This window comes from Lepeophtheirus salmonis, chromosome 10 (assembly GCF_016086655.4).
Source record: "Lepeophtheirus salmonis chromosome 10, UVic_Lsal_1.4, whole genome shotgun sequence".
Lineage (NCBI taxonomy): Eukaryota > Metazoa > Arthropoda > Copepoda > Siphonostomatoida > Caligidae > Lepeophtheirus > Lepeophtheirus salmonis.
In genome coordinates, this window is record NC_052140.2 from 3,202,847 (window position 1) to 3,225,803 (window position 22,957).

Genomic DNA, 22,957 nt, shown 5'->3' on the forward strand with positions numbered 1-22,957 from the left:
AAAGGAAATTGAGCTCTTTGTCTTTGAAGTTTTTTTGAGAATTTGTATTTATAAATACATAAAACTATTAGTTCAAGTACTCTAATGGTAAAAAGTGGAAAAAGTATTTATTTTTAAAAGTTTATTTGGCCTTACATAATAGATTCTGGGATACGGGGCTGTATGTACGGTGTGTAGAGTTACATACCAAAAGACCTTTTGAACATGCAATTTCTTGAAGAAATGTGTTGTTTTTATTTTATTTTTATTAAGGACTTTATTTATAATATATTTAAAAGGATCATTCCTATTTAGTTTATATAAATAAAATTGTAATTAGTTATTTAATTAAAATGATTTAAAAAATAAAATATAAATTGGTATATACATATATTTTTTTTTGGATAATTGATGTAAATATGACTAGGAATAAACAAGTCTCATTACACATTCACTTAAATACTGATCCGTCTCTCTTCAGTTAAAACCGTAAGAGTTTTTTGATCCTCTCCTTTGTTTTCTCCTCGAATATCCATTTCTTCTTCATCCTCCTCCTCTTCCATGACAATGAAAGGCTTTTTATTTGGTACATGCTCGGATATATTAGTCAGAGCAGAATTATTTGCCTTTAACTGTCTTTTTTTAAATCTAAAAGTTTTTCGAATTCGAACAAAGGACTTTGAGCCGGTTTTGAGGAATAAGAGAAGAATGTGATGAAACACTTCAAAGAGTGTGACGAGACTACAACCCATGCAGAGTCCCATAATACCCCCAATATTAGCTACAAACCAAATTATGGGTAGTTTTTGATCGCGTTTGATGCGAGTGACGGCCGGGTCCTTTATATATATATTTGCTAAAAGTAAATTCTCCCTTGCGTAGCGATGAAGGAGAGAAATGAATTGGACCGATCGCTTCTTGATGAATGGGGAACTATGACTAAGGGATTGCACCAGGGGGAGAAGTCGATCCGGGTCTTCATCCGTTGAGCAAACCAATGGATATTCTAACATAAGAATGCAGAGTTTGGGATACTGTTCCTGAAGAGTCACATTCTTGGAGGTCCTACAGGATTTCTTGAGCTTTCTGTACATGAGGCAAAATTCCGCACTTCTGACAAATATAAATGATATTAATCATGAGTAAGTATGTAGACATGAAGATCACGGAGAGTCTCACCTTAAAAAAGTATGCATATTTGGAAAAATGGATGTTGTTACGGCTGCAGTGTAGCTCTGATCCTCACAAGCAAATAAACATGGTTTTCGAACGGATGTGCCATCAGGTTCCACACTCCAGACCTCGGTATGGGATCCAATATCACGAAGAATGGTATTCATGCAGAGAAGACTGATCCCAGCACAAATTTGAGGGAAGTCCACATATGCCATCGTATGGAAAAACGGAACACAGTTGCAAATTTCCAGAATTTGATCATAGGTTGCAGCAAAAAGACAGTTGGAGAGTCCATATCTGTAAGGAGTTACTAATAATAATTAGAGATAGAAAAAGTAGAATGCATTTGATATACATATTTTTTTGTTGTTTTTTTAAAACAACAAAACTCAAAGTTCACTCAAAAGTCACCTTTTTTGTACTTACTGTTGGAGGTACAAATGTTTCCTTATAACCTCCGTTTGTTTGTAAGCAGGATTAAGCAAAAAGTTATGGACTAATTTTAGTAAAACATTGCATGAAAATGATATGTATATGTTATCAGTAAGGGGCCATTAAATTTGAGAAGTCAAAGTGAACGGCAAAGGTCACATAAAAGGTCAACATGTATAAAAGTTTATTTTAGGGCAAAGTTTGCACTCTACCGAGTGATCATTATGGGTGGACATTTCCCAATTTTTGGAAAGTAGGTACATAATGACCTTCATATCCTTCAATGAAATTAACTCAATTTGTAGTTTATGTCCTTCTTTCTAACTGTTGGAATATTCTCTATTTAGAGGTTATTCCCAAGGATGCATTTTTTGTACAGAAAAAAAAAGATTTTGAGTGTGGTCTTTTTATTTTTGTTCATTATTTATAAGGTAGTTCTGGTCTTAATATCTCTCTTCAAAAACAAGAACTATTGGCTATCTTTGCTGTAATTTTTTTTAAAACGTATAAAAAAATAAAACTGAGATTAAATACATTATGATATTATATTTTCCCTTCACAAATGCTTTTTTTAACTGTAAATTGTTCTCCTCTTTAACCAGACATTCATTTCCTGGTTCCAAAATCTTATAACAGGTAGCTGATATTAACCTACGACTATTCACAAAAGGTTAATTATAAACATTGGGGCGTAAAATGATGTTTTTTTTTGTATGTTGACTTTTTATTTGAATATATCAACACAATTAAAGACTAAAATACAAATACTTTGAACCATAATTAAGGCACAAAAACACAAGGTACAGAATGCATTAATTATCCTTTAAATATTTTCAATTTGATCAAATGACAAGATAATACCCAATTGTTCCAAGGATTTTTGTTAGAGGAAAGACCCAGTCACAATTTTGATGAAAGGGATCGGTACATGAGGAAGTTTCTGCATGATTTCTTGAACATTACTGAATTTACGGGCATCTCTACAGTTGAAAGAAATTATCATTATCTAGAGTAATTGCAAGACCATTTGGACGTTCCTTCAATCACAAAACCCACAGTAAAAAAGGTTTTAGATTAGATGTATCGTTTTACATTCACAATAAGCGTACCATTATCACAAAAACAACCTCTCCAGCACTTTGTGGGATCTTGAGAGGAGTCTGTCCAGACGAATAGATATATATTTCGTGCAGTGTAAATGATAAATATCAATTTAGTGATTAAGTACTCCATTTTAAAGTAAAATCTTTGAGTAGGCAGTGCCATTAAAAGCCAATCGTTATTGATGCTTTCTAATATTCCCTCAAAAGCTCAGTGATAATTTGCACTCAGTGAACCACTTGTGCTGTCTCTCTCCGTATCTTCGGCTCTCGATTTATTCGTAAAAGGGTTGAAGTAGATATTCTATAGCGGAACCATTTTTCTTTTGAGTCCATCAAGGGGCAGCAACATATTTTTTTGAGTACATCTTCCTACGGTTCATAACCGAAACAAAGGAAGCGTTTAAACACCAAATCAGCCGGAAAATCCACCATTTGGCACATCCTTGTAAGAGACATGGTTTCTACCGTTATGTAGGACGGGATTGGGGGTCATATAACTTTGTATTATACGGCGTAATCAAATTTTAATTCTTTTAATAAGCAAGAAGGTCGTAGTTCAGAAGTTTGTCTACGTCCAGAAGTTTGTCTACGTCCATCATAGGAAGAACAGAGTATGCAAGACCAATGAAAATTATCTCGTTAAATGGAAACTCCTTATGCCTTTTAAAATGGTCTTTCAAGCATTTTGCCCAGAAATCCGTTCGACTTCTGAGTCTAATCAGCCATATGAAGTTTAAATATTTCCACACTCTTTCTAAATTTTTAGACTCATGCCCCACGATGAAACTGAAACATACCGACAGCTTTTTGAAAGATGAGTTCACTTTGGAACCCATATAAAATTTCCTTGGATGATCCTTGTCTTTTATTTTATCTAAATAAGGAGTGCACCTAAGGAAGTAGACTACTCGGGCTATTGCGACCGCAGTCCGTATTTTTACTCTATCTAAGATATTTATCATACCACTACGTAGTACTAGTGATATATTGAAGGACTCTCCCTGCGCTACTGTTGATGCCTATTGCTCCATCCTCTTTTGTTACTGAAACTCAAACAAGAGGTGATCTACAGGAGAACTTCAATAACAGAAAACATCTCTTTAAAGGTTCTACAAGTAAAAAACGGACTTGAGTCCCCCTGGTGTTGACCACTAGCTCCGAGGGCTCTTAAAATGATTCCAGGTTCTCAAAAACTGCTCTCATATATGAAGTTATCTCTTTTAAATAACCTGTGCAGTAGAGAGTTAAGTCATCCGTGTCAAAGAGAGTCTAATGAGACGTAAAATTATGTTAAATATATTGATGTAAAAACGATGATATATTTTATGATAATATCATATTATGATAAACAGGTTTGGTTCTTAGTATCTTAGCTTTACTAATTATTTACTATAGAATAATTAATATGTTTCATATCATTTAAGACAATGAGGACTCTTTTGTATGAATAATATTTCTTATTAATTATATTTATTTTCTAAAAACATTACACAGTGACATTTGGATTGAATCGTTGTAAAGGGTGATTCAAAACGAGCCGTTTTTTCCCGTAGGGATTTCTTTGACAGGCGTGCGTGAGTTCTGTCAAATTCATACGTCATTTTTACTCAGTATTGTTTTACAATTCATCATGGAAAGATATACGCCACAAGAACGTGTACAAATTGTTCAATTATACTATGAAAATCAGCGTTCTGTGAAAGAAGTATTTCGCAAATTACGCCCAATTTATGGTCCACATAATCGACCTTCAGAATCCACAATTCGCAGAATAATCGAAAAATTTGAAGGGGCGACAACTTGCTGGGATGTCCCGTCGTCTGGTAGGCCACGTACAGCTCGCAGCGTAGAAAATATTGCGGACTAGCCGAGAGTGTAGACGTAAATCGTGAAGAATCGATTCGCCACCTTTAACAGACTTTAAGGTACCTCAAATTGAAGCACATGGTCTCCACGATATTTGGTTCCAACAAGACTTACCACACAGCGCGCGTAACAATGGACTTATTGCGATATCATTTTGGTGAACAATTAATTTCACGTTTTGGCCCCGTAAATTGGCCACCAAGATCGTGTGATATCACACCTTTGGACTTTTTTCTTTGGGGCTACATAAAAGCAAAAGTCTATGTGGATAAACCAACGAGGATTGAAGCATTGGAAGCAAATATTGAGCGAGTTATTCGTGAGATTCCGGTCACAATGCTCAAACGCGTCATCGAAAATTGGCGCGAAAGAATGGACCATTTAAAGGCCAGTTGCGGCCAACAAGGGGATTATTTTCTAGAAATAATTGTAAAGGATTGTTTTTTCGATTCATAATAAAGTTTTGACCATAATATAATATTTTATGTGTTTTATTTCTACAATCCAAAAACCGCTCGTTTTGAATCACCCTTTAGTACTGAAAATATATTAATGAATTTGTTACTGAATTTTAACCTGCACCTGAATGATCCTAATCAAAATTACAGGTAATTATACTCTAGGAAGTAAATAAGATAAACTTTTCTTCTCCCACATACCAAAATAATATACTTAACCCTTCAATGCATATGCAACATATGGAAAAGTACCTTTTATTATATAATCCAACAAAAATGTGTCAGATTTTTTTAAATCCTTAAACAACCCTGATAATAAATATGAACAGCTATTAGTTGGATTTTGCACCTACAATTAAACCATGTAAGTAATTATATATAAAAAAAATCAAAACACATTTTTTCCTTTCTCATAATAATACTTTTATGAATCGTTTTATAATTGGAGAAAAAATTTCATGACAAAAAAAAAAAAGCTTTTAAGGGTTTTCGTACTATGAGAAAACGGAGAATAAAATCATCTGAAAAAAGATGCATACTAAAACTTTGATTATCGAGGGTACCATTGTAATATTACACAGTTCTGTAAGCCATACATATGAGTATATTCAGGGAGGGGTACTCAACATTTTAGGAGGGGCTTGCCAGTGAGTAGGATTATTTTTTCGGATTGACTTTTTATTTTTAATGATGCCAGAATGTTTTTTATCAATTGATATTTACATTAATTATCATTTATATAAAGCGTTGTCCATATAAATAGGGGACATTTTTAAAGGCTTATAACAAACAAACTAGAATTAGATTCAATTATTTAAAATGAGTTGGGCCTCTCTTGATAATCTCGGCCACACGGGGCCAAAATAATGTTTGGGATATGCCTCCTGTTGTACCTTCTTCCAGAGATAGAAATCGCATGGGCTCATGTCTGGGCTGTTTACAGCCCAAAAATCTGGGCTCCAAAAATTGGTGACATTTTGTGACCAAGACATCCTGCAATTTTTTGGGATTGTGAGCACTGTCGTGTTGGAATGTGTCATTTCTTCCTTGGGCTACTCCATCGATCCAGGGAATGTAAATTAAAAGTTTAGAATCCGAACCAGTAAAATAGTGAAGCTGGATCTGCACGAGGTCGCCCGGGGCTACCAATGCTTCCAGCACCATGTGACCAAAACTACCAACAGAGACAGTTCTAATTATGAAATTTAGCATTTAAATAACAAAAAAAAAAAATGGTTTACCCCATATTCTTCCTTCATTATTAGCTTTTAAATATTTTCTCAAAATATAGTGACCACCCTGTATTTCATTTTGAGATATGCCTCGTGATTTTGTAAAAAAAAAAAAAAGGCTTTAAAGACCAAATCTACTACGATTGAAAATTTAAAAGATTATTTACGTTTTCTATAAATTAACTTGAATAATCAATATGAGTTTTAGCCGGCGGGCAAAAATGCTGTGGTATAGTAATATAATAACTGAATACCTGTTGTCCACATGAAACATGTTGTTTCATAAAACGATAAAGTTTGTTGTTAAAATATACCAAGAGCCCTTCAAATTATGCTGAGAGGATTGTTTCAAAATATTACGACGCAACACTTAAAATAAGTGGCAAGGAAGCTTTTATAATCATCCACCATCCTAGTTTTTTCATAACAAACATGTCAACTCTAAATATACATATATTCATCCTACAAAGTTTTACCAAAATCGATCCGTAACTTTTTACGTAACTCTGCTAACAAATAAACATGGACAATTATATAACCTCCGTTCAATTTGACATAACAACATAATTTAATTTTTTTTTAAAAGATCTGTTGCTCTATATTTTAAGACTCATATATAATTTTTAGGATCAATGAAACTTTTTGTATTTACTTTTGAATATATGTCCACCTTTTGCTTCCAAATGGGAATGTTTCTCTCCAAAGTACCTAATCCTCTAGGGATAAATAAATGTGATCCCAAAAAGTATGTAGGATTTGGAATGATAAGATAATTAGTATTCCAGACAAAAGGTTCGAGACCCCCAAAGGTCACATTGCATCAAATGAAGTAATTTACTAACTATATTACCTACATAAATTATAAAAAAAAACTTTTAAAAGTATCCAACTTTACCACACTTTACCATTCTTGATTTAATGAATATTTATATACATAACATGTTTTTTTTTAGATATTTTAATTAAAAAAACAACATTGAAAATATCATTAATTAATAGTAAACCGGATCTTTAATGGATATCCACTGAGTGTAATTCAAAGAAGTATATGGCACGTGAATCCTGTCTCTGATTCTACATCAACAATGGATATCGTGAGAAAAAATGAACGTAAATATATTTTTTCAAGGGATTCAGGAATAGAAGCAATACATGCTAATATAATTACTGTTTATGTCCTCTACCGTACCACAAACTCCGTCTTAAATAGTAGAAAATCTCGGGTTCCCTAAGAAAAAATCTGCCAGACATTGTTTATATCCATGGGTCTTAAAGATAAGATGGCGATTTCTTCTTCATGTATTGAGGTATCGAACAAGCTATGCGTACATATTGTTAGAAAGATGAAACTGCAGGAGTTTTGGGCTAACAAAAAAAAAATAACCTTTCAATTCCAGATTTCGATAAACTATAATGTTTATTACAATTTCTTGTAAAGATTGTAGAAACTTTTTTAACAATATTTGCACCTTTTTCTCGTGTTTCCTTTCGTTTCCTTTTTATTATTTTAATTTGTTTCTGTTAATGTAGAGGGGTAAAACGTTCATACCATTCAGGCAACACTTTTGTTCAGCTTGCCGACAAGCCAAAGAAGAACAAATTATGAAAATTGGGAAATGCATTTAACTATTTTGAGCACGAAAGCTCTTACAGCAAAATTAATTGGAATGTGGAGAAGCAATTCATAGAGAAAACCTGAGAGCAGTAATTTTGTCCTCTGTAGCTAGATATTGTGATTTTTTCTATAAAAATACATAGGATGGATAGGGATTGCTAGGATCATGGTATTGGCATTGTCAAATACAAACTGTCGACTAGATATATGACTAGTTTAAAAACGATTGTTCGGAGATATGGACCCATTTATTGAGGGAGGCTAATGGATTGATAATTATGTGAATTTTGTTTGTAGTTGTTGGAATTTTTGATTATTTTTAGGTGTAGGTCTAGGCTACGAGGTCTAATTTTAAAGGGAAATGCTTATTCATGATAATGGGTACTAGAAAAACTGCCCTGGGGAAAATTGCCCGCGGAAGTTTGCCTTGAGAAAATTGCCCGTATTTTGTTCAAACTTCATGATGAATAATAACACATTATAAATGGCCTATAAGATTATAAAAACATGTATGCAAACTTTTTTTTGTATTAGAAGGGTTCCTTGGATGGTTTTGACACTTTGAAGGTAATTGTTATGGATCCAGGGGTACCCTCAAGTACCCTGTTCAACCCAAGGTTTGAAACTATTTCTTGATATTAGAGGGGTTCATTGCATATATATGAGGCTTTTGCTTTAAGTATCCAACACTGCCCCCGGTACCCCGGCCAATTTGATCGTTTTTAACTAGTTTGTGGTTTTAGGTTTTTTTTTGATGGATTGGCGGTAGTTTTTAGAGATCCAGGGGTACCTGGATCTCTAAAAACTACCGTACAAAAAATTGAATTACAATAACATTAGTCACAGTTGAAGGTTCTCCCTTGGGCGATGGAACAAACACATATGTTTCGATATTTGTCATAAATAATATTAAGGGAATTTATCATTTGTTATTATTCATCAAGAAGTTTGAACAAATTACGGGTAATTTTCATAACTGGCAATTTTCCTTCATGGCAATCTTCCACGGGCAATTTTCCCCAGGGTAGTTTTCCGCGCATGCATGATAATGTAAGGGGTATACAATCAAATATAAATACAGGAAACTACTATTTTTCTGAATAAAAGTTGTCGATATCTATGATTGAACCCGGATTTCTGAATAATCATCTAAACAAAAAATTCAATCTCCCTCACCCTGTCTACTAAACAAAGGCTATCTCTTCCACAAAATGAAACTCTCTGATTAAAACACCATCAAACTCCCAAAACCAAAATATAGTCATTTCCAAGCCTATTTTTTATCATATTTTGGCTAGTCTTTGGAAGGCTATACTTTCGTCAAGGAAGGGAGGCTGACCCTTTGCGATTTTTTGTTAATTATTTTCGGGTCTGACATATTTAAATATATATATTTTTTACATTCTAGGATTTTTTGGTTTTGTTAATTTTTTCTTTGCATTTATACGCTATTTTTCAAATTTGAAGATTCTCATCTTTAATGTATTACTATGAATAACAACGACATTTTTTTTTAAATGCTTGATTGGTCGGATGGAGTTGCACGAATTAAGTATAACTAAACATTATAGTATTACAATTACTCCATCGGATCTGAGAATTTTGTCTTTACAGTCCAAAAACATCCAGTATATTTCCTTCTCTAGGAAGGACCGAGTATGGAACCTACGCGGACATGGAGTTCAAGAGAATAATTTCTACCGATCACATTGTCTATAATTTTAATATTTTATGAGTACTAATTATAAGTCGACAGTTTTAGGATTTTATTACCACGGCTGGTCGAAATGAATAAATATTATAAATAATTTTGAAATTCCCATTTCCAGTCAACCTGTGTTTGATTAGATCCTGCTTTTGACAGATCATCGAAGATTCTTAGTTTATCTTTCAGCAAAAAGGTTTATAGGGGATTACTCATGATATTTACTTTTATTGATTGAAAAGCAATGTGAAATGAGATTAAAAAGAAACAAATTGTAAAAGAATGTTGGCACCAGCTAACTTCAACAAGATATGATTTATTAATTAACAATAGAATTTCAACAAAATTAATACTATAGACAGATGTGTGTCTGAGCTCTCATAATCATCAATGTAGCCATCCTAAGCAGCAATGATGGCTTCCAAGCGGCGATGGAAGATCTGATATCCGCTGCGGATGTAGCCCTCTGTCAGGCGGCTCAGTAATATCTGACTGTGGCTTTGAGGCCATGATGTTTGGATGAAGGACACTCCAAGCCTTCCCCATGACATGTACCCAAAAGTTGAGGGGGTTAGCATCAGGGCTGTAGGTGGGCCAAAATTGTCAAAAAAGAGTTCAAAAGAACTCAAAACACTCATTAAAAACAAATTCTAAAAAGTCTTAAAATGGAGGAGATGCGTTTATTTCATTGCTGGAGTCAAAAGGTGTCTCTCTACCCTCACAAGGTTCATTTGATCCAATCTCTGGATAGTCTGGTGTGAGACCCCGAGTTCTCTTGTCTGGGCCCTCGTGAACTTGAGGGGATTGGCCTAGGCAGTTTTTTCTTTAACTCGTCCGGATCCAGTTTGGCCTTTTTGATAAATCCCTTCCTCTTTTCCAACGCTTCGGAATTACTGAAGCCGTAGACGCCCAACTGCTTGGAGTGAGCAAATGGAAATTATTTGATCACGTTCTAGTGTCATTTTCTCAAATTGTACGTAAGTTAGAGAGCTCCAATTTGTTTTATTTTGTAACTAATTGCGTATGCTTTAATATAATGAACTATCAATTAATTTCCATAACTCAACCTTAATTAATTATTGAATAAGTAAGTGTTCAGATTTCAATGGACCACCCTTTATATTAATGGAAAAATCACTATTCGAATTGTTAATTCTCATAAATTCCTATGAAGTTAATACCCCATAAAGGGATGAAAAGTAGTCTGTATGCTGATTTCCTCCTAAAATCAAATTGAGTTATGTACCTCAATTAGTTCCAAAGTTATGTTATATTATGTATTTTGAATGCTTCGTGTTACTTTGACCTTAATCTTTGAGCTTTATCTTTCAAAATTTGATAGCCTCTTACTGTAACTATATATCATCTTCTTACTAAGTAAAATCGATTCGTAAAGTTTGCTATAATCCTTGTGACTAACCAACAAACAGAGGCAAAAAATATAACTTTGGTTCAAATTCGTTGCCTATGTAAAAATGGGATTATGAGAGAACGTTGACTAGATTTTTAACTGTATAAAAATGAATATAATTTGATAGAATTACAATACATATAAATATATTCTTTAACACCGATTGGTTATAATTTTTTGGTATGTCTCTATTAGTCTCTAAAATTAATCCAAGTAATGTCAAATACTATTAATAATTAATTTATACTACTAAATGATTGTAACTCTTTAGAGAATTATTATAATAGAGATTGGTTTACCTTATAACAAACTATAAAGTGATTTCATACGTATATATTATAAAATAATATTATAAAAGTATGAAATATTCACACTTTCACGTACAAGAGGTTCCCACTTAACACGGGCTTCAAACACCGCGGATTTTGCATAACACAGTATTTGGAATTATTCTGACATTCCGTAGAGTGCAGCATATTCTCCTCACATCCTGGTTTTTAAACAATATTATGATAAAAAGTTATATATGTGGGTAAGCAATAACTTTTATAGTCTTTTATAATTTTGCACGAGAGGAGTGTCCTCTAAGCATTTGATTTGAATCTACACTTAAAACTTTTAGTTATTACTAATTAAAAACCCTTAAAATTCAAAAGGTTGCTGAAGAAATATATTGATTAAGTTCCGATGATTTAAATTTTACATGTATTCAAATGACTGGATTAAAAATCAAGTATTATCAATATTAAGCTTTACAATTATTTCAATTCATTTATGATGAATAAAATGTTTGTATTGTTCTGACCATACTAAAAATAATAAAGAGTGGACTTTGAAATATAATTATTTCTCCCACGTTACGTGGTTTAGTACTATAAAGACCTGTATAATATTATTACACATATAAAGTAAAGACTTACCTATAAAGACTCCTAGGCAAATATTTAAACTCTAGCTCTCCATCGAAATAGCACCCACGTTCCTCTGGAGTGAATCTAAAACGGGCTTGCGATGTTGTATCTCTAAGGACCGGAGTAACAGAGAGCTGTGTAACAAAACCAGGGCTGAGATCAATATCGGAAAGTGCCATAATGGGTTGGTCCATATGATAATGAATGGCTAATTTAAAGCCTTCTCCTTTTTGGGGAGAGAAAGCATAGTCATAGACCTCTGCATCCAGGAGAAGTGTTAGTCCATTCTCTTTTCCAAGTTGTATTCCGGGTCGAATGTCCTATTCATAGGATAAATTGGAAAAAATATATTTATGTACATATCGAAAAGGGTTCTAGGACAATTGGGCAAAAACATTTTTCCTGAACGATTATTTGCCAAATAAAAATTTGCAGAAAATTGAGATTTTATAAAAATATATATGGGATTGCATAATTTAATTCAATTTAAAATGATAGAATGAGAAATAGAAATTGTTCATATCTATATATGTCATATAGGTAAATAGATGAGTGTTCTTTTGCGAAAAAAATATTTATATTAATTAATGGCCAATATATAAACACACCATAAAAACTTGTTTGATATTATATTTGTCCGTGAATCCATGCATATTTTCCAATATGAATCATCCGTCATGTCGAATAATACTTAATTGATAACGGAGAAGGTATCAGAAGAATGCTCTGAAGGGGAAAAGAATAATTCTCATGGGGGTTTATTAGATCAGCTACAATCAGCTATAACAAGGCAGGAAGGAGAAAAGGATATAAACAAGGACATTTGCTAGAATGTCTCGGATATTGCTCCCCAATTGTACTCTGAGTCCAAAAAGGACTTACAATTGTAACTCCCCAACAAATCCTCAGGGCTACACTCCGTCTTTTATGAGGACACACAGCTGTTCAATCAGGTTTGGAATATAGTTGAATCTCTTTAGGAAAGGAAATTCACTATTCAATAATTGAATAGTAATAATGGCAACTGCTAAGGAAAAAAAATCATCCATCAGCCAACCAATTCCAAAGAAAACGGGCTAGCTAAAAAATATACCGGATTTTCATCACCGATAATGATCATTAATGAATATAATTAATAGGGAAATCAGCTCTCCCAAGGAACACTAATTAATTTACCTGATTTCACATTTACAGCATATGAAAAATACCTATGGCTATCACTTCAAATCGAATTAATATATACAATCGTTTCTATGAAATATCTATGGTCATTCGGTGAAATGTCCGTTCAGCAAAAATGATTTCGCCCAATAGTCCACTCACGGCTGTAAAGGAGTGAGTCTACCTTTGTAAAGTTCCTCATGAGAGTGTCGAAAGGAATATCGATAAGAGATTTATTGAAGGATATTTGAGGCTTAATCAATGAGCAAAGTCCATAGTCTGTGCCAAAGAAGGGTAGAAAATCCGTGTATCTCTCAACGTTCTTCACTTTCTTTCCATAGGAGGCTAACAAAATGTTATCCTGCCCTGTTTCTTGTGCAGCCAGGGTTTTAAAGTACCACCCCGCCTGATTTACAAAGGCTTCATTCCTTGAGACTTCCCAGTTCTGCATGTCCTCATGATTTAGAGCATCTTTTTTCAAAGGCGTCTTCATGTACATAATATCAGCAAGAACACCCTTTTTCATCACTTCCTCTGTTGAAAAAACTAATTTGATTTCTTCTAATTCCGCACTACTAAAGTTTCCTTTTAGACCAAAATAGGCTTGAGCTAAAACATTGGCTAAAAGTTTTGTGTCCGCGTTTAAATTATTGGCTAGGAAAAAACTTCTTCGTCCTTGGTTAATATTACATAACGTAACGGATGGGAAGTATACTTGATCTAAGGAAGCTCTGAAATTATCAAAAAATATGACAGAACTGTGGAATCATATATGATCTTGCTCAAATTTATGGTTATGTAAGTTGAAAATCAAAAAAAAAAAAACTTTTCAAAGTAAATTGAAAATATTTTATACAAATCTGTATACCTTGACGTATCTTGTGTGGTTTGAACAGTGGATGACAAAAAATCATTGATGGAGTACCCAAGGAAAAACGTTGCAACTCCCATAGAAGCAAAGACTACTCCAATCCATCCATTTCGAAGCGTCTTATTCATACCCGTTGTCAAGTACTTCCATCCATGAAGTGACGTACAATTACAAAATTTCTCAAATGAGCCGATATTTTTAGGATTCTCGAATCTTTTCGTTCGGCGTCTACGTTTACGATTGATGACGGCATCGTTTTGGTTTTGATTTACAAACTGAGACATGTTGAATATGGTAGTCTTTTTGTAGTCAATAATTAACTCTTTTGTTAAAATATTTACAACTCTCAATCATCTCACCTATAAATAAATAGAAAATAATATCATTTTTGTGAAAATTTAGTCAGATTGGTAGTTGATCAAGACATTCAATTTGTATTAGTAATAATTTTACATATAAACAACATAGAGGGCGCTTCAAACATTGCTCTATGTTCCTCACTGTGTTTTACATTTGATTATATTTTGATTTATGGAAAAAAAAAGCTGATCAAGAACTTCCGGAACGCATGGAATTTGAACAGATAGAGTGTAACGGTTTTTTGATGGCACAGAAAAAAAGAAGGTCAACACCTAAACACATCTCATGATATATGATAATTTTGAATTTGGTTAACTTCCAAAAATAACGAACGCTCTTATAAATAAGATAATAATTTACAAAATTAATTTTGAACAAAAAAAAAGGGTGTTTTTTTTTTTTAAAAGGCCCGGGACTTTTCAGCCCATATGTTATAATTAGTAATGTATCAGCCCTTACTAATTCAGTCTAGTCCAGTTTTAGGAGCAATCCTATCAACCCTTGGGACTGGTCCTATAGACTGTCGGTCTTGTCGACTCTTAGTACTACAACTGAATCAAAAAAGAAGAAATAAAGTTGAATGACGTCATCAAGGACCGAACTTTATAAGTTTTAGAACTGAAATGCAGGACTAAACTGGATCAGACCGAGAGTGAACAAGATTTATGTCAAGTGGTTCTGATTCTTGAACCGCTAGAACCGCAACCGACCAAATGTCCATGTCTGTATGTCTATTTTCTTAGTTTTTTCTTGTTCAATTGCAGCGTTTTCGAAATAGCTAAGGGCTTCTTATGGATCTGGAAAAGGGGTTTTAGGGAGCATAGGGTGTAATTAAAAGAGGAAAGGGGGTAGGGTAGATTATGGATCCAGGTCCGCCACTAAGCTTATTGTGACCCTATAATATTATAACTACAACTATAATAGTTCCTAAGCCAGGATTTTCCAAACTTTACTATGCCAAGGCCCCCACACCAATAAATTTTTAGATGAGGCCCCTTTATACGAAACATGTGTAGACTGAAAGCAATCCTCAATCTTCCTGCACTCCACCACCCCCTCCCAAGCCTCCCCTCACGACCCACTTTGAATACTATTGTCTTAAGCAACCTCAGTTTTTGGGAGCCCTGCTGGACTTTAGGGCACTATACATAAGATAGCTACGACCCTGTTTATATTTAATATCATATCCTGAGCCCGAATTTCCTAGTGACGACCCTCGTTTTAAGTACCTGTTAACAAACTGAGGCTTTATAAAAAGGAACCGAGAACGAAACCTAGACCAATAAAGCTGAACCGAGAATGAGACTGAAACTGTTGGAATAAAAGAACCGAGACCGATAGAACCGCTGAACCTGAGCGGACACAACCTTGTTAATTATGTTCTCTTTTTAAATTATCATGTATTACTCATTTTGAAACTTTTTTGGACTTCAAGTTCAGATTATTTTTAAGTCTTTTCCTTTTATCTTTAACAATTACATGGGGACAGTTGAATCATAAATATATATGCACATAAATGAGGCTCCAACATTTAAAAAGGAATATACTCTACGGGGTAAAATAAATTAATTAGCTAATTCAAAGCTCTTGCTAAGATAGTAAGTAAGTAAAAAAAAAATGGAAAAAGTGGGAAAGGATTAAGTAAGGAAAAAGAACCCTTGGCTATTTACTTTACTCATTCAGAACAAAATTGGCCATATTTAGAGCTCTCAAATTACTTACTTGTGTTATGTTATATTTAGTTAATTATTTTGTTTTGTATACTCTAAATCGAATCCATGGAAAGATGAAACAAGGCGGTTCAAAAAATAAAATGTACAGTAGAGCAGTTTAATTCACAATTTTTTTCGAATTTCGATTACAGAAAGTGATAAAAAGTTGTCAAATCATGTGAAAACTACTATATGCAAAATTGCATTGTCCTACGAGGTCATCTTTAGGTCCCACATCTCGATCAAATTAGTATATATAGACACTATGAATACAATTTTAGTTATTTTACGTTACATAATTTTGATAGACATTGTTTTAACCTATAAAAATGTTACAAAAGTTTTATTCTAAAATTGTCTTATTGAGCAAAAAAAAATAGAAGAGAAAAACGTTAGGGGAATTTCATGATCCGCGTATAGCGCATCATTTTTTTTATGTTGGAATTATGTCTATCTATATTAATTTATGATAAATAAAGATTTATGTGGTATTTTAATCTTTATTGACGAATGAAAGAACTTTTGTCTCTTTTCAAACTTTTAACTAGATGTGCTACTTAAAAATGATATAATAGGTAAATTAAACTTTGCATTTGTTCTTTCCTTACCAAATCCAAACTTTTCCTGACTAGCTGTAATGAAAAATTCGAAAAAAGTTAAAAAAACAAACCGGCCTATTGTACTGGGTGACCTCAAATACAGTAAAAATTAAACTTATACAACTCATTGAGGTTTGTTGAAAACATTTTTTGATGATCCTTCATTTACGAGAAAAAAGAAAGTTAACAAAGAAATAAATCTCTTAGTTTGTTCAAGTCTGGCACGCCTCCCGTTATTTATTTTTTCTTGGGATGGCAATGTTTTTCTGTAAAGGTGATTTCCAATTCACAAAATGATCGTGTTTTCATCAAAAAAGGATCTGATTTGTACTAAATTTATTGAAAGGAGAAATAAGAGTCAGTGATGGTAAAGTGTGCACTTGGCCGGTCCTGTAAAACGGTCATTATCTTTGTACTTTCAAAGTTCAAAATTAACAACATTGATTACGTGAGAACCAGAAAAGTTCTCTTGCTATCAGCCAATTCTCACGTAAGCAAAGACACTTATACCTTTCAACATGATGGAGCTCCCTCAGGGACGTCATCTGTTTTATATTATTTTTCTGGGGGGGGGGGGATTTTTTAAAATAGAAATAAAATAGAAATCAAAAAAATTTCAATTTTTTTTATTTAAAAAAAAAAAATCAACAGCTGTTGTAAACAAAATTTCAAATATTAAATTTTCGGATAAAAATTATAAAACCTATAGCTATTTACAGAAAATTTAACTTTGTATGGAAAAATTACAAAAACCCAGAGCTGTTCACATAAACTGAAATTTTTGGGAAAAATATCAAAAATTATATTTCAAAATTAAATTTTCAAATAAAAACAATTTATTTTTTTTTTTTGAGGGGGGAGGGGGGTTACAACAACACCTCCAATTGATACCTAAATGGTCAGTCACTAATTTTTCAATCTTTTTGAGCAAGAACTTTTAGCCTCCTCCCACTCCGTGTTTGAATCTGATGGATTTGAGAATATGCTCCATTTTGGAGGACAGGATTAGCATAAAAACCCATTCAAATTTGAATGTACTGAAAACCTCTCTCATTAGGGTTGTGAATAGCATTCCCATGGAACTGAAAACACTTATGCCTTACCTATCAGACTTCAGGTTGTAATTTTTGCAAATGTACACCATTTTGAATATTCTTTTGTTACTTATTGACAAAGAATTAGAGAGCAGTGCTCAAAATTCTTGTGTGAGAGCAGGAGCGTGCTCATTGTTATAAAGTGCCACAGAGTCCCGCCAAATAGTGCAGTAATACGTGAATGGATTGATGAGGAAATATGAGTACTCGTTGCCCGGTCTCACTAGAGTCTCAAACGTTTTCAGTTCTCTTTTCTTTAATCATTATTAATTGACAATGATGTAAATCCGGCGTGTTTTTTAGCTGGCCCGTATATTTGTAATTGGGGATTGAAAAGAATGAATTTTATTTTCCTGAGCAGTTGTCATTGTTATTTTATTCCTGAGTAGGGAACATCATTTCCTAAATAGATTTAATTATATATTCAAAACCTGTTGAACGTTCTTGTGTGCTCATGAAAGACGGAAATTAACCCTGAGGATTATTAGTTGCAGAGTTATAATGGTAAGTCCTTTTTGGACTCAGAGTAGAGTTGGGAATCAAAATTGAGGTCATTTTAGCAAACGTCCTTTTTGATATATTCTTTTCTCCTTCCTCTCTTGTCACAGCTGATTGTAGCTGCTCGAATGAAATGTATTGACCATTATTCTTTCTTTCCTCCAAAACATTCTTCAAATGTCCGGACTACCATTTTGATTTTCGGTTTCTTTTTGATTAACATGCCCATTCCACACTGGATTTTCACCTTTGTTAATTGATCAGTTTTATTGGGGAGGGAGAGAGAGAAGAAACCTGAAGAAGATCAGTTTGGAATGGAAGCGATGATAAGAAGAAAAAAATTATAATAAATGAAACTACCATTTCAATATCTTAAATTGTAATACACGTTTAAGAAGCTTCCTCGTGAAAATGACATAGTTTACTTATTGATTGATTTTGTCCGCCTGTTTAGTTGAGAATAAATAATAGTCATAGAAAAAATACAAACAAACGAGAGTGCGATCAACAATTTAAAAGAGCGATAAAATTGCTCGAATTTTCGCTTATTTATAAAAGCTTTTATTATATTTTCTGTTTCTACCTCTTATATTTAGAATCTTTTTTTCAAAGCTTTATTCTTAATCAAGTTAAGCTAGAATCTTTTTTCCATGCTGAATCTGTGTCCCTCTGTTTTTTTCGGTTGATTGTTCCTTCTGTAGCTAGCCACTTAAAAAAGAGACAGATATCGGTTCCCATAGATACATCACCAGGTCCTTTCTTTGTGGAGAGACTGTTGAAAGATAAAACTTTATTTTTTGTTAACGAATTTTCCGATTTTCTTATAATTTTATGTGTTGTAAATTGAATTAAGGTCTCAAAATCTCAGTCAAACTCTTAAACCATTTTTTGTTAATATTTATTTTCGACGGCAAATGCATGTTCCTCACTACTCCAAGGCATGATGACGACAGACTCTACTTCCAATAAAAACTTTGAAAGAATCACCTCTAGGATGGAACCACTTCTAGAATGTAATGCCTATGCTTTATAAATAAGGAAGCAATGTTGTCACACCCTGTATGTCCCAAACTTAAACTTGCATGAACTTACATTACAACAATCATAGCCAAAATCTAGCTTTAGAGTGATTCGTCAGTAAGTTGTCATTTTTTTTCATATTAACATAACAATTTTTAGCGATTTTCTTACCAAGAGAAAGGATTGTCTATGTACCTAATTACTATCATTATTTAAGAGCCTAATTCTTTCCTTCGGAATAAGGATTTCTATGATGCCAGGGTTCTTATTTAGAGAGTGCTCTCAAATTCCAACTTTGTAGACTTTTAATGATTATCTAAAGCGGTGAAATAATTAATGGCTCCGTTTTATGGAGGTATTAAATTATGTATATAGGAAGGTTAAAATTTACCGGATAATACCCTTGGCTATAAACTCGATGAGGGTGATTTTTTAACAATTTTAATGGGAAAAATAGGGAGAAAGGGGCTTCTGCAGGGGGAAGGCTGGATGGGCTGAAGCCTCCCCCACCCCAATAAAAGAATTTTTGCTTTTTTTAATAGATAATTCAATACTTGAAGTCCAATTTAATTATTTCAATTTTTTTTTAAAAAATTCAATTTTCGGTTAATAGCATTGGATTTTTGATTTTTTTTCTTTAAATTTAATTTTTTGTCTACAACTTTAGATTGCTTAAATATTTTTCATAAAAATTTAATTTTTTGAGAATCGGTATTGAAATTTGATTTTTTTTTCAACAAATTTAGTATTTATAAATAGATTTTTGAAATTTTTTTCCACAAAATTTAGGATTTGAAAATAGATTTTTTGAAATTTTTTTTTTTTAAATTTAATTTTTTCTAAAGATATGTGGATTTTGTCTATTTTTTTTTTCAAAATATTTAATTATCGCTTAATTATTGAAATTTCCGTTTGAAATTTTTTTCCAAAAAATTTACTTTTTCAAATATTTTCCAAAAATGGGTGATTTTTGGATTTTTTTAAATCCAAAAACCGCCGCTGAAAGATCAATTTTAATAGAGAAAAAGTTCAGGAGGTCTTATATATGTTGTAAATACTGTGGAAAATTGGCACTAAAGGATGATTAATTATTACTTAAACATTAAACTTCATTTGTATCCAGGATTTGGAGATTATTTTTGTAAATGTAGAGCTTTTGTTTTGCAATTCATATACCAGTCTATCTATGTTTATCTTTTACATAATTGTATTATATTGTAATTAGTATTAAATGAGTTCAACAAATAAAGGGGAAGAAAAAAAATATATTTAAGCGCATTTTTTCTTTCAACATGAATTTCATTTTAGATCGATATAAATTAATTTATTGTATAAGAGCTTCCATCTTGGACTCGAACGTTGACTAAAGTCATATTTTTTTTTTTGTAAATCATATTCCTTATGTCAAAAAACTTACAATTGTCAGCCATAGATTGTGCCCATATTTAAAGAAATACACATACGAATTTTCCATTTATAAATTCGTAAATTTTTTTTTTTAAACAGGAGGTTGTAAAATATTCATTCTTTCATAACATTTTTAAATTTAATGCTGAACCTACTGACGTCGTTACCTTCTTCAAACAAAAAATAAGTCAATACATAAATTCCCCTATGCGTGAATTCCCCCACCTATATTAATAAACCAATTTCAAATAAAAAGACAAAAAGATAAAGGAAGTCGATTTTTTTGTACATTTATTTTATATTAACTTTTCACAATTCTCACAATCATTTGAAATAGTTTCAATATAATTTTTGGTCTTTTATTATGTTTCTTTTTCTAGGAAAAGGTTCCATGATATGATAAAAGTAAGAACATGTAAAAAAGTTTTATTCAAAATGGAAAATGGAGAATTACCTCTTCAATTGTCAGTCTTTTAGAATTATGAACATAGAGAAATTCTCATACAAAGTCATTTGCGTTAATGTAATTTTCTAGGTTTTACAACTCAATTTGTAGAGAAAATGGAGGTGATGAAATTTTGTCCTCATACTATAGAAAAATAAATGGACACTTTTATTTTCAATGATACAGGAAATGAGGCAGAATATTTGCAATATACTTACAATGTACATATGTTGTGTACAATTTGCAACCAAAAAATGAGATGAATAATTTTTAATGAAGGATTTACCGTATGAGTGTGATCGGCAAGACATATATTAGGAACATTTATTTTTCAACATAGTCCCTTGTAACTCTAAACTCTTCTCCCATCGAGTCTCTCATCTCTGTAGCCCATCCAAATAGTAGTCCGCAAAATAATTGTTCACAGGACACTTTTTGTTGTCAAATTTTAATACAATCAGCCTTTATATGTCTTCTATTGATTGAATCTATTTAAAGGTCACACTTTCCAAAGTAAATATTTAATGATGTCAGCTCGATACTCGATTTTACTCACATCAACTAACTCAAACGACCGTTACATAACAATTGTCTGTCCAAAATGGTTGACACTTTGGTGAGTCACCTTAAACAGATGCTAGATAGATTGAAATTTAATTCTCCAAATTAATTTTCTGTGAATGACTATGTGTTTATGATTTTTTGCAAAAATTTAATATTTGAATTTTTTTCGTACAAAATTTTATTTTCGAAATTAAATTTCGAAATCTTTTGTCAAAAAAATTAATATTTGGAATATTTTTCAAATAATTTTTTTTGTATTTTTTTTTAAAAGCATTTGGAATTTTTCTTTTTAATAATTGTGAATTTTTGGGAAAAATTTCAATATCAAATTGTATATTAGAATTATAATTTTTTAATTTTATATTGCAAAAGTAATTTTTGAATTTGATTCTAAACAAATTCCAAAAACCAAGCCCCTCCTCTTCCCTAAAATTTCGCTGTTGATGATTATGAAAGAAAAATTGTATTTTTTAACTATTATTTAAAAAATGAATAAATTGGAATCAGGTTTGTCATCCACATTTTTACGAGAATCACATCAGAGTCGTCATCGATATTTTTTTTAAATCCTCGCATCACTTATAGTAACCAAATCGTTTTAACAAATCAAAATGAAATGAATGTATCAATTTATAATTGGTAGTAAGAAATACCAATGTGGAAATTAAAAAGTCGATTTTAAGACAAAGAAATTGCAATTTGTACAATATGCTATTACAAGCTGCAAGTCGGACATAACACATATCTAATTCTGTACGTATGTTTATATAAATGAAGTCAGAGGTATACATTTATCCATTCTCTGAAAAGGCAGTATCTTTTTTTCTCTTTTGCCTGTGTATATAAGGATATTGATTAATGTTTCATGCTTCATCAAGAATTTCATTCAAAGTTATCAATAGTTATTGTATGTTTCTCTTTGGTGGTGTGATATCCAGTAGAGATATCAAGCATGTAAATATTTAGTATGCTGTGATAAGTAAATATTAGTGTTGAGACTCGGTCTAGAACCGATTTTTTTTATTCGGTCTTGAGTGATTTTTTCTGGCCCGATTTGCACGGATTTTTCGGTCTAGACCGCAGTCTCTAACCATGGACCGATTTCTCTCCTCTCACTTGATGGACCAATTTTTTCGGTCTCATATAAATTGAAAACCCATATTTCTTTTTTTTTAGATCAACTGTTATTGATTTTTTCAAAAAAATCTCAAAAGACACGATATTTTCTAGAACAAATACTTTACACGTAGAATATAAATTTATTCATTCGATTATACAAGCAAATCAGTTGAGTAATACGTCGAATAAGTAATAGGAATTTGTTTCCTTACACATGAG

At 32.3% G+C, this 22,957-nt stretch overlaps 1 protein-coding gene across 2 annotated transcripts in view; it reads right to left on the reverse strand.

The window, feature by feature from the left end:
• Window positions 1-230: 230 nt before the first annotated feature.
• Window positions 231-22,957, reverse strand: part of LOC121125701 (acid-sensing ion channel 5) — an 81,609-nt gene continuing 58,882 nt past the window's right edge. For both annotated transcript variants that reach the window (XM_071891555.1, XM_040720904.2), the window contains exons 2-6: window positions 13,918-14,279; window positions 13,234-13,780; window positions 11,898-12,208; window positions 1,159-1,452; window positions 231-1,092 (exon numbers count right to left, since the gene is read on the reverse strand). In XM_071891555.1, coding sequence (XP_071747656.1) covers window positions 435-1,092; window positions 1,159-1,452; window positions 11,898-12,208; window positions 13,234-13,780; window positions 13,918-14,204 — 2,097 coding nt within the window. In that variant the 5' untranslated portion in view covers window positions 14,205-14,279 and the 3' untranslated portion in view covers window positions 231-434. The remainder of the gene's footprint in view (window positions 1,093-1,158; window positions 1,453-11,897; window positions 12,209-13,233; window positions 13,781-13,917; window positions 14,280-22,957) is intronic.